General features: G+C 42.0%; 1 protein-coding gene across 5 annotated transcripts in view; it reads left to right on the top strand.

The window, feature by feature from the left end:
• thoc2 (THO complex 2) overlaps nucleotides 1–12,355 on the top strand; it is a 154,980-nt gene that overhangs the window by 17,719 nt on the left and 124,906 nt on the right. For all 5 annotated transcript variants that reach the window (XM_056265206.1, XM_056265204.1, XM_056265205.1 and 2 more), the window contains exons 4-6: nucleotides 3,318–3,369; nucleotides 4,642–4,712; nucleotides 12,127–12,248. In XM_056265206.1, coding sequence (XP_056121181.1) covers nucleotides 3,318–3,369; nucleotides 4,642–4,712; nucleotides 12,127–12,248 — 245 coding nt within the window. The remainder of the gene's footprint in view (nucleotides 1–3,317; nucleotides 3,370–4,641; nucleotides 4,713–12,126; nucleotides 12,249–12,355) is intronic.

The following is a 12,355-nucleotide window of genomic DNA, read 5'->3' as shown; positions in this document are numbered from 1 at the left end:
AAGTATGCGAGGTTCACGGCGTAGACTCTTTAAGAGATGTCCAGGAGTTTTGTTTGAAGCACTTAGTGGAGACAAAAAGAGATATTTTAGCCTGTTTGCCGACGGGATTTGGGAAGAGTATTATTTTCCAAGCCTGGCCGACCCTTTGTCAGCATTTATAAGGATTCCCAGCAGATCCAACTTAGTTGTGTGTCCCCTCCTACATAGCTGTCAACCCTCCCGTTTTTTCCGGGTTTCTCACGTATTTTAGCTCTTTTCCCGCTGTCTTCCCGTTTTATTATTTTCCCGTAAAATATCCCGTATTTTTACGCTCTGATTGTGTGAGACTTACATGCTCGGGCAGATTCGGCTTGAAGTCGTTCATCCTCGGATGCGGCGCCGCGCGCTGTTACAAAAAAAGCTGTGCACACAGCCAAGCGAAATGGGGTCTTGCGCACCCAACGCGCTTTGCCGCGCTCGTGCGGACGCGTCAAGTATAAACAATTATACTCCGTGTCAGCGCGCGCTTTGATCGGTAAAGGAGCACAGACCTCTCCCTAATCATCTCCAGCAGCCCCCGAAGCACCACGTACCGTTTCCCTCGTAAGCTGATATTAGTATTTAAACATTCTCTGATAAAAAATGTTTAAAAAATGACACACTTTCTCTAATACACACACACACTGTCTCTTTCTCTCTCACTCATTTGTAGTTATAAACTCTTTAGACTTTTAATGATTAGTGCTTTATTTTTAAAGTTTGTGGTGGGTAAGAATCGTGTAAAAAAATTCCCTTATTTTGGGGATGGATTCCGGGAAATCTCTCTTATATTCAATGTTCAATGTTGACAGCTATGATCTATTATGGAAGATCAAGTGAAATACCTAACTGTGAAGGGGATATCAGCCGCGTTTGCGGGCAAACATGAAACAACAGACGCTGACATCGCAGCTGGCCGATTCAGTATTGTGTTCGGTTTTCTTCTCCTCCTTTGATTTTCTATGCTGACTGACTTGTTGCACGCCGGTCTGTTGTTGTGGGGACATTTCCACGTGACGCTGAACGAAACGAACTGTAATTGGTTGTTTGACATGTCGGTCAAACGGCCTTATGGGCGGGCCTTGGCCAAAGAAAGCTGCTATGAGTTCCAGACCTTCAGCCGTCAGTCTGAAGGTCTGGCTACGCGAGACTACCGCTCGTATATGCTCTGGAGAGCAGAAACAGCTGCGTAGGGGACATTGTCGCTGTACTCGGGTCCACCAGACCCTCCGGAGGGTTTCAGGAGTTTCACAATTTGCTCCAGGAGCTAGGTTTGGTGGACCTAATGGTGAGGATGCTGACGAGGACAGCGTAGGCTGTATAAGGCCTCGGCCTCGAGTGGTCTATGCCTGTCGAGCCCGCGCTCTACAGCCCGGCGCGAGGTTCAAATTATATACCGAAAGCGATCAAAGAACAATCTTTCCACACAGCGCGAGTTTATCTGGACACTTGCCAAACTCGTTATGAAATCAATGACGCACGTTACTGCACAACGAAGCTCTTACTGTATTTACATCATCGTGTTTGCATTGGTGAAAGCAGAGAGAGTGCAGAAACTGCTTTGCAATGATAAGATCTTCATTCTCGCGATCAACAGACTGTGATCTGCTCAATGCTCATCACGGCAACATTTTATGTGATGGGAATAGATCTAAATACTTTAAAAACATCTCACGATTCGTTAATCTCGATAGCTGTTATAGTAAAAACGTATAATAGCAGTAGTAAAAGTATTCGGGAGAGAGTTTCACATGTAATGCGTTGCTTTTTCATATGCAAGCATGTCAGCCAATCACAGCAGTGGCCGCGGTTACACTGAATCCCACAGCAGACACGCCCCTTCAAACAGAGTGTTCAAATCAGAGGCTAAAAGCAGGCTAGGAAAAATGCCTTTTATTTCTAAATTATGATTATTTTTTATCTAAAAAACATACTAACATTATAAGGGTAACCCAGGAAACATTATAAAATAAAAAAAACAAACATTCTAGGGCACCTTTAAAGGAATATTATATCTCAATCATTTTGCTATTAGATAAGTTATCATCTCGGATGTTTCGGGGTCCAGCTGCGCTTACCTGCAGTCGTGATGCAGTGATGGACAGCTGTCTTTCCTCATTCGACCGTTTGAATTTCATGTGATTTCTCATGGTGGTGATATTATAACTCAGATTAATTGATTAATTTGATCAAAGGTAATTCCATTTTGTAAGATAATTTAGTAAGATAGTAAGTAATTCCAAACTTCGCGAGGCAGACGACAACATTATGTGATCAAATACACACAACTTGTTAACACACTCCACAGCGCCACCCAGTGCATTTAATTGTAACTGCGAGCTAGTGCTTGGGATTTATCATGGATTCACTGCATTTACGGCCAGCAAAATTCGAATAGTATTTTATTTTTCGAATAATAATTACTAGGGCTGTCAGTTAAACGCGTTATTACGCCTAGCAAACTTTGTAGTTTTTTTCACATGCTTATGCAACAGGACTGCGCTATGAAACCCATTCATTTCAATGGCTTGCGCCGCGCAAGGACGTTTTGTTGCTTCGTCGACCAAAGCGCAAGCGGATCTAGCTAGACCGGAAACAAAACAACAGGCACGACGCCACACACACTTGTTTGGGCTTGCGAGCCGGCCAAATAGTTGGTTAACGTTACGTTTTGAGTGGATGGCGAGTGCGAGACGCCAAAATGGATGCCAATAAGATTCTGAATGGAAAGTTTACTTTTAAAAAGTTGCCAAATGGTTCCATTGACGAGACCAAAGTGATCTGTGTGTTTTGTCGTTGTGAACTGAGCTATCATCATCGCAGCACGTCCAGTCTGAAATACCACTTGATGATGGCCAAGCACACACACACACACACACACAGCTGATGCGAATTCTCCACCCCCTCGTCAATATCAGGACCTCGTCAGTATTTCTTTCACCCTTTTATTGATGGACAGTGTTACATTGTGTGAGAGATTATTTGCTCCAAGTGAGAATGTTAGTGTGAAATTGAACACAGTATATGCCAATGATGTTTTCAATAAAAAAACATTTGCACAAAGCAAGCCGATCCACTTTTCCATGTTGATGAGAGCATTAAAATGAGAAAAAATAATGGGACAAAAATAAATCAAGAGACATTTAGAATAGATAAAAGTGTGTGATTAAATATTTTAATCGATTGACAGCACTAATAATAACAGATTTTTGAATATTCGTGCACACCCCTAGTTGAAACTGAAAGACTGTAAACATGTGTGTGACGTGCCAGTGAACGCAATCACGTTTGTCTTTCAGGAGCTGCGGGACGACATGGCTTCTGTTTTAGCTGACGTTTTCTGTATATTAGGTAAGTCTGTACCTGCTAATGCTGATTAACCCAATCTAATGAAAGTGTCATCTCATTTGTCCTGGTGAAGTAGAGCCAGGGTGTGTTTGCATTGAGCGGCGCGTCTGTCCCGCGCACGAGTGAACATGCTTATTAAACTGCAGTGGTGTGTTCACACAGATCGCTGTTCTGACAGATGTTTGCATAAATCAGCGGCTGAATCTGAAGAGTCTGACTGAACTTATTCTAATGAAGCTCTCAAATTCCCTGCTGTTCGTTTGTCAGGCCCAGTCTGATTGATTTAAATGTTAATTTAATGTTATATGGAGATACAACAGTTCTTGAAACAACCTACACTGAATCCCTGCAAGTTCATTACCGATAAATACTTCGTTCCAACGTGTTGGAAATCAAAATGCAGTTTTAAGACTAGCTTTGAATGCTAGTCGGCAGACACATTTATAGCCATAAACAAGATTTTAACGAATCAGAGAGTAAGAGATACCTCTGCTTAATTTTTATCCGTATTTCTTGGTCTATATGTCGAAACAAACACTGTATTGTCTTTCTTTTATGATCTCTCTGATTGGAAACGCATCAATAAAAAGAGATTTTACCTGTTAAATGACCTTTAGAATAAGATGATCCACATCTCTCTAACCATAGATAGATTGTTGATTTCACTGGCCTGTTAAAAATAAAGAAAAATATATATTTTATTTTAGTAGTGTACAAAAAATATAAGTTTTTCAATACATAGTGATTGTGATTATTGGAAACTGATTCAGTGCTCGTTTTCTGCATTGTTTATACTCATGCGTAGTTGTATTACAATAGTAATGTGATTAATTATTTTTGATTTATTATGACGAGTTATTAATAATTGGTATTGCCATTAGGTCTGAGTCGTCTCAGAGAGCAGTTTCAGTTAAGGCTTTGATGAAAATGACTATGCTAGTAGTGACTGTGGTGTTTAAGTAAGACTTGGATACTGTTCAAATTTGATGCCTTAATGCTGTGGCAATTTTACCCTGCGTATCAAAAATGGTATTGAATATCCATTTCTCCCCCCGAGATATGGTATAAAAACATGAATATTGGAAATTTAACAGTATGCCAGTTTTTCAGCTGATGAAACATCTTTAAAAAACTGTGTTTTTTTCCAAATACTTCTTGTAACCATTAATTCAAATGTCAGTAGATGTACAAAACACACGAAGAATTGATTTATCTATCTATGCCTGAGTTCATCTGAAGTCACTTGACCTGCATGTGTAATTGTTCATTTTGCAGATATTGAGACCGGCTGTTTGGAGGAGAAACACAAGCGAGATCATTTTACCCAGTTGGTTGGAGCCTGTTTGGTGAGTTGTGTGTGTGTGTGTGAGTTGAGGTGCGTGTGTGTGTGTGTGTGAGTTGAGTTGTGTGTGTGTGGTGTGGTGTGAGTTGTGTGTGGTGTGAGTTGTGTGTGGTGTGAGTTGTGTGTGGTGTGAGTTGTGTGTGGTGTGAGTTGTGTGTGGTGTGAGTTGTGTGTGGTGTGGTGTGGTGTGAGTTGTGTGTGGTGTGGTGTGGTGTGAGTTGTGTGTGGTGTGGTGTGAGTTGTGTGTGGTGTGGTGTGAGTTGTGTGTGGTGTGAGTTGTGTGTGGTGTGGTGTGAGTTGTGTGTGGTGTGTGGTGTGAGTTGTGTGTGGTGTGGTGTGGTGTGAGTTGTGTGTGGTGTGGTGTGAGTTGTGTGAGTTGTGTGTGGTGTGGTGTGAGTTGTGTGTGGTGTGGTGTGAGTTGTGTGTGGTGTGGTGTGAGTTGTGTGTGGTGTGGTGTGAGTTGTGTGTGGTGTGGTGTGAGTTGTGTGTGGTGTGAGTTGTGTGTGGTGTGGTGTGAGTTGTGTGTGGTGTGGTGTGAGTTGTGTGTGGTGTGGTGTGAGTTGTGTGTGTGTGAGTTGAGGTGCGTGTGTGTGTGTGAGTTGAGTTGTGTGTGTGTGTGTGTGAGTGTTGTGTGTGTGTGTGTGTGTGTGTGAGTTGTGTGTGGTGTGGTGTGAGTTGTGTGTGGTGTGGTGTGAGTTGTGTGTGGTGTGGTGTGAGTTGTGTGTGGTGTGTGGTGTGAGTTGTGTGTGGTGTGGTGTGAGTTGTGTGTGGTGTGGTGTGAGTTGTGTGTGGTGTGGTGTGAGTTGTGTGTGGTGTGGTGTGAGTTGTGTGTGGTGTGGTGTGAGTTGTGTGTGTGGTGTGGTGTGTGGTGTGAGTTGTGTGTGTGGTGTGAGGTGTGAGTTGTGTGTGTGTGGTGTGAGTTGTGTGTGTGGTGTGAGTTGTGTGTGTGGTGTGAGTTGTGTGTGTGGTGTGAGTTGTGAGTTGTGTGTGTGTGGTGTGAGTTGTGTGTGTGTGGTGTGAGTTGTGTGTGTGGTGTGAGTTGTGTGTGTGGTGTGAGTTGTGTGTGTGGTGTGAGTTGTGTGTGTGAGGTGATGTTTGGGTTGTTTGAGATGTTTGGGTTGTTTGAGATGTTTGGGTCGTGTGAGATGTTTGGGTCGTGTGTGATGTTTGGGTCGTTTGAGACGTTTGGGTCGTGTGATATGTTTGGGTCGTTTGAGATGTTTGGGTTGTTTGAGATGTTTGGGTTGTGAGATGTTTGAGATGTTTGGGTTGTTTGGGTTGTTTGAGATGTTTGGGTTGTTTGAGATGTTTGAGATGTGTGGGTCGTGTGTGATGTTTGGGTCGTGTGTGATGGGTCGTGTGTGATGTTTGGGTCGTGTGTGATGTTTGGGTCGTTTGAGATGTTTGGGTTGTGAGATGTTTGGGTCGTTTGAGATGTTTGGCTTGTGAGATGTTTGGGTTGTTTGGGTTGTTTGAGATGTTTGGGTTGTTTGAGATGTTTGGGTTGTTTGAGTTGTTTGAGATGTTTGGGTCGTTTGAGATGTTTGGGTCGTGTGAGATGTTTGGGTCGTGTGTGATGTTTGGGTCGTGTGAGATGTTTGGGTCGTGTGATATGTTTGGGTTGTGTTGTTTGAGATGTTTGGGTCGTGTGAGATGTTTGGGTCGTGTGAGATGTTTGGGTCGTGTGAGATGTTTGGGTCGTGTGTGATGTTTGGGTCGTGTGTGATGTTTGGGTCGTGTGTGATGTTTGGGTCGTGTGTGATGTTTGGGTCGTGTGAGATGTTTGGGTCGTGTGTGATGTTTGGGTCGTGTGTGATGTTTGGGTCGTGTGAGATGTTTGGGTCGTGTGTGATGTTTGGGTCGTGTGTGATGTTTGGGTCGTGTGTGATGTTTGGGTCGTGTGTGATGTTTGGGTCGTGTGTGATGTTTGGGTCGTTTGAGATGTTTGGGTTGTGAGATGTTTGGGTCGTTTGAGATGTTTGGGTTGTGAGATGTTTGGGTTGTTTGGGTTGTTTGAGATGTTTGGGTTGTTTGAGATGTTTGGGTTGTTTGAGTTGTTTGAGATGTTTGGGTCGTTTGAGATGTTTGGGTCGTGTGAGATGTTTGGGTCGTGTGTGATGTTTGGGTCGTGTGAGATGTTTGGGTCGTGTGATATGTTTGGGTTGTGTTGTTTGAGATGTTTGGGTCGTGTGAGATGTTTGGGTCGTGTGAGATGTTTGGGTCGTGTGAGATGTTTGGGTCGTGTTGTTTGAGATGTTTGGGTCGTTTGAGATGTTTGGGTCGTGTGTAGGGATGAGTCGCGATCTTCGAATAGTCGAACTGCGTTCGAAATTCAATCATAAAATTGCTTATTCGAATATCGTTATATTTTCGCGCAATTCCAATGTGACATAATTGACGGCGCGTAGAGCTGTCACGATATCTACTTTTTGTTGTGCGATATATTGCACCAAAATTAATTGCGATAAACGATATTATTGTAATTTTCAGACCATTTTATGCCACTGATTACATAATGACAATATAATAGCATAATAATGCAAATACACTGTTTCAAAGAACATTTTATTCTTAATCTATTCAATATTTAGACATTGTGAAATGTGAAAAAATATATCCCAAATAAATAAAACAAGTAAATAAATACACTTTCGTTAACAAAAAAGTGCAAGGTATAAAGAACTAGATCAAAACAAAGTAATATGTCAATTTAAACTTTTAAAGTGTCTCACACAAAGGCACAGATGCATCAACAGGACATTTCTGCTGTCAGATTCGTTTTTTAATTGTTAGGCAGATTCCGAGAAAGGAACACCAACATGTTTACCTTGTGGGGCTTAAAGGAGAACTCCGGTCAATTTTAACATTGAGCTCATTTTTTTGGTAAATTTGGAGTGCTGTCTGTACAGAGAACAACGACAAAAATCGGTGTTTCCTACACCGTGTTATCCTCTTTTTAAAATGTGCACACTGTTGACTTAAACGGGGCTAGTTTTAAACCTGTTAACATCCTTGATGTGTCATTTTAAGTGAACAGCCATGTGAGTGATGTTATTCATAGTGAACACGGTGAAAGATATGAATAAAGATGTGAAAGATATGAATAAAAATGATGTTTATTCAGCCAGCTCACATACCCGTATTTACTTCCTGTTTTCGGTCGAAGTCCACAGTAGTCGATTGTCGAGTTCGCGCGCGCGATCATTGGTAACTAAGATAACTAATGATCGCGCCCGCGAACTCGACAATTGACTACTGTGGACTTCGACCGAAAAAAGGAAGTAAATACAGGTATGTGAGCTGGCTGAATAAACATCATTTTTATTCATATCTTTCACATCTAACGTTACTGCAGTCAGATTCACCGTGTTCACTCTGAATAAAATCACTCACATGGCTCAATTCCATGTTGGACTCGTTATTCCTAACTGGCTCGCTGTAGATGTCGCAGAACACTTTAAAATGCAGTTGGTTCACGCCTTCTCTTTACCTGACGGTGTCTCTCTCTCTGTGTGTGTGTGTGTGTGTGTGTGGGGACACGCTGCCTGAGCCCCGCCTCCGACACAGAGTGCAGACAAGATGACAGAGGCAGCGCGATCAACTAAAATGTTGGTGACATTCATTGTAATGTAAAAATAAATCTAATTATTATTTTTAATAATAAAACAAATTATCAGTTGCAATATATCGCGGCACCAAAAATGATCGCGCTCATTTCCATATATCGTGCGATAAGTCGATATATTGACTATCGCGACAGCTCTAACGGCGCGCATATACTGTCACAGATCGCACAGCAGGGTATTTTCCTGTCAGGGACACAAGGCGTCACTAACATGAATGAAACCCCCTCCTGCGCGATCTAGGATACCAGTGTTTTATAGTGTAAACAAACAACAGAAGAAGAGCATTGTCGTGACCGTTAACTCTGCGCCCAACAGAGGTGGGTAGTAGACTAACCTTTACTGTCTCTGGTAGTAACCGTCTATGGTAGTAACAAAGTAATCTACATTTACTTCACTACGTTGGGCGACGTTCCTCTCGTTACTTTATTTTAATGCAATACATGTTGTTAAATGCGTAGTTTATTCCAAGCGCGCTGTGTCTTTTTTATGGGCACGAGCGATGCTCCATTCACAAATGAATCACTCTTTTGAGTCGATTCTGTTCAAAGACTTCATCAAACAAGTTGGCAGATCTGTCTAAATCGGTTCGCGAATCAGTTGATCTGTTCAGTTCCTCGCGCACTGAATCGTCTGAAGCGCTTTCAATTCACACTCGACACGGAGTCGTAACAGGAAGATTTAAGAGCATCAAGAGCGTTGGATGAAGTGGCCGATCTACAGTCTAGTCTAGTGAAAGCAAATCTGCAAATGCATCATATTTTTGCCAGCGATGAAGATCTAGTTGAACATCTTCGTATGATGTCTGTGAATGAATGATTCCACAGGACGATACATTCTAGTTCATTTCATTCAGGTAATACATTTTACAACCAAACAGATTATTACTCGACGATAGCACTACAAGTATGATGACATTATCCGTTTTTTGGACAATACATTCATTTATAGGCTACATTAAATAAGCTACCATTGTCCACAGTTTATGAAATGAACACCCGCCATCCCGCGGTAATGTGTGTGTGTGTGTGTGTGTGTATTGCGCAGTGGCATCACACGAATAGTTTTGATTGAAACTAATTTGTTTAAAAAGTAGGCTTTTGCAGTAACAAGGCAGGTTTGCATAAAATCATTATGACATTATTTTTTTTTATCTAACGAGCATCTGGTTTGGCGATGCAAAAACGGACTGTCCTGCTTATTGTTTTTTTCTATATGTTAACTACTGGTATGTTAAAAAAACCCCGACGAAAACATGTTAATTGTTCGAATAATAAACAGTTTGTTTGATGTCAAATCGCTAAAGATGAAATTGGCCTCCCTTTCTGTCATTGTGAGTGTGCGTTTTTTTTTTTTTTTTTTTTTGATTTTCGAACGATAATCGACTTTTGCTCCTCGATTTTCGAATGTCATTTTTGGCAGAAATTCACATCCCTAGTCGTGTGAGATGTGTGGGTCGTTTGAGATGTGTGGGTCGTTTGAGATGTGTGGGTCGTTTGAGATGTGTGGGTCGTTTGAGATGTGTGGGTCGTTTGAGATGTGTGGGTCGTTTGAGATGTTTGGGTCGTTTGAGATGTGTGGGTCGTTTGAGATGTGTGGGTCGTTTGAGATGTGTGGGTCGTTTGAGATGTGTGGGTCGTGTGTGATGTTTGGGTCGTGTGTGATGTTTGGGTCGTGTGAGATGTTTGGGTCGTGTTGTTTGAGATGTTTGGGTCGTGTGAGATGTTTGGGTCGTGTGATATGTTTGGGTTGTGTTGTTTGAGATGTTTGGGTCGTGTGTGATGTTTGGGTCGTGTGAGATGTTTGGGTCGTGTGATATGTTTGGGTTGTGTTGTTTGAGATGTTTGGGTCGTGTGTGATGTTTGGGTCGTGTGTGATGGGTCGTGTGTGATGTTTGGGTCGTGTGAGATGTTTGGGTCGTGTGATATGTTTGGGTTGTGTTGTTTGAGATGTTTGGGTCGTGTGTGATGTTTGGGTCGTGTGTGATGGGTCGTGTGTGATGTTTGGGTCGTGTGAGATGTTTGGGTCGTGTGATATGTTTGGGTTGTGTTGTTTGAGATGTTTGGGTCGTTTGAGATGTTTGGGTCGTGTGAGATGTGTGGGTCGTTTGAGATGTTTGGGTCGTTTGAGATGTGTGGGTCGTTTGAGATGTTTGGGTCGTGTGTGATGTTTGGGTCGTGTGAGATGTTTGGGTTGGGTTGTTTGAGATGTTTGGGTTGTGTTGTTTGAGATGTTTGGGTCGTTTGAGATGTATGGGTCGTTTGAGATGTTTGGGTCGTTTGAGATGTGTGGGTCGTTTGAGATGTTTGGGTCGTTTGAGATGTTTGGGTCGTGTGTGATGTTTGGGTCGTGTGTGATGTTTGGGTCGTGTGTGATGTTTGGGTCGTGTGAGATGTTTGGGTCGTGTGTGATGTTTGGGTCGTGTGTGATGTTTGGGTCGTGTGTGATGTTTGGGTTGGGTTGTTTGAGATGTTTGGGTTGTGTTGTTTGAGATGTTTGGGTCGTTTGAGATGTTTGGGTTGTTTGAGATGTGTGGGTCGTTTGAGATGTTTGGGTTGTTTGAGATGTGTGGGTCTCTTTAATGTTGCATAGGGGCCTATGAAATCCATTAGATGTTTTCCCAAATTCAGTTTTTATTTTTTGACTATTTTAATGGTTAAATTAAATTGTAGTAATCAAAATGCATGTCTAATTAATTGAAACCATGAAGCTTACACATTTTAACAACAATTTATTAAAAGGTTAACAAAAATTACATATTAAGGGCCCTATGAAATATGCTCTCTTTTTTCTTTCTCAAATTCTGTTCAAAAAACAAACCAAAAAGAAATCTATGTTTTCTGTTTTACGTGATCTGGATTCCATTTGAATGGTTTAATTACATTTTAATAATCAAAAAGCATTTCTGATTATTTGAATTCGTAAAATAAATTTTTAGGGCCCAACATAAACAAGGCCCTTTTTAATTTCTCTGGCAATCAACTGAAAACATAAAACATAAATTGAACTAATCTTTTAATCATATGGAATTAATGCTATGCTTTAGTGCATTAGTGCCACACAACAGAGCTTTACTGTTCAAATTAAAATATGGAAGAAAAAAGTGATTATTCCTTAAAAAAATCTAGTTTTATAATAATTATTCGTATTAGTATTAATATTGCTAGTGTTACTGCAGTGTTTGAGTAGAGCAGCCTGTGCCGGTCCTCATGGCCACAGTGTGGCAGTAATGCGCTTCGAGACGCAGCTCTTCTCCCTCACACTGCGCTTGAGGAAATGCTCTTTTGATTTTTGGTTCTGTGCATACGCAAGTGTGTGGCCGATCCCCTGACTCTGACGATTAGCTGCATTACAGTATCGAGTGGCCCAAATCCGGTCCTCTAGTGAAAAATGAAAGCTTAAGGGCCGCTGTCCTCCCGTGAACAAACCTCCAGCACTGAAGGATCTCTACGAGACTCCGGCTAGGCCTCAAAGCGTGTGTATTGCAGCAGAACACAGTGAGTTTGAGATGGGATGGCTTTATAATGGCAGTCGGGTGACTCATCGAGACCTGTCTTCATTTAAAGCGCTGTACGCCTGATTAGTATGCAAATACAGGTTTGTTATGCTGTGTTATGTAAGTCTAGCTGAAGGCCGTTGAGGTTGGATGTGGGCAGTGTTATACTCACGGATGCTGGGATATTATTCTAGTGTTTTGCCGAGTTTAATTCTGGCCGTGTCCTCACGATAGAGCTTCCACAGCTGGTTTGGTGACGAGTGTCTAATTAACGGCATTGTCTGTGTGTTGTGCTTCAGATCTGTGTCCCTGATGGTGTGCTGAAAGAGAGACTGGATCCAGAAACGCTCGAGTCTCTGGGACTGATCAAACAGGCTCAACAGTTCAACCAGAAGATTGTCAAAATCAAGACCAAACTATTGTGAGTCACGTTTTCTGCTGTTCCGACCGTGTTAAACGCCACTGATTGCATCTTTCCCTGTGAATGGGGGTGTGACCTAAACACTAGGGGTGTAACGAGACCCTCAT

This window comes from Rhinichthys klamathensis, unplaced genomic scaffold (assembly GCF_029890125.1).
Source record: "Rhinichthys klamathensis goyatoka isolate OS25496 unplaced genomic scaffold, OSU_Roscu_1.1 h1tg000230l_1, whole genome shotgun sequence".
NCBI lineage: Eukaryota > Metazoa > Chordata > Actinopteri > Cypriniformes > Leuciscidae > Rhinichthys > Rhinichthys klamathensis.
This window is presented reverse-complemented; position numbering and strand designations above follow the sequence as displayed.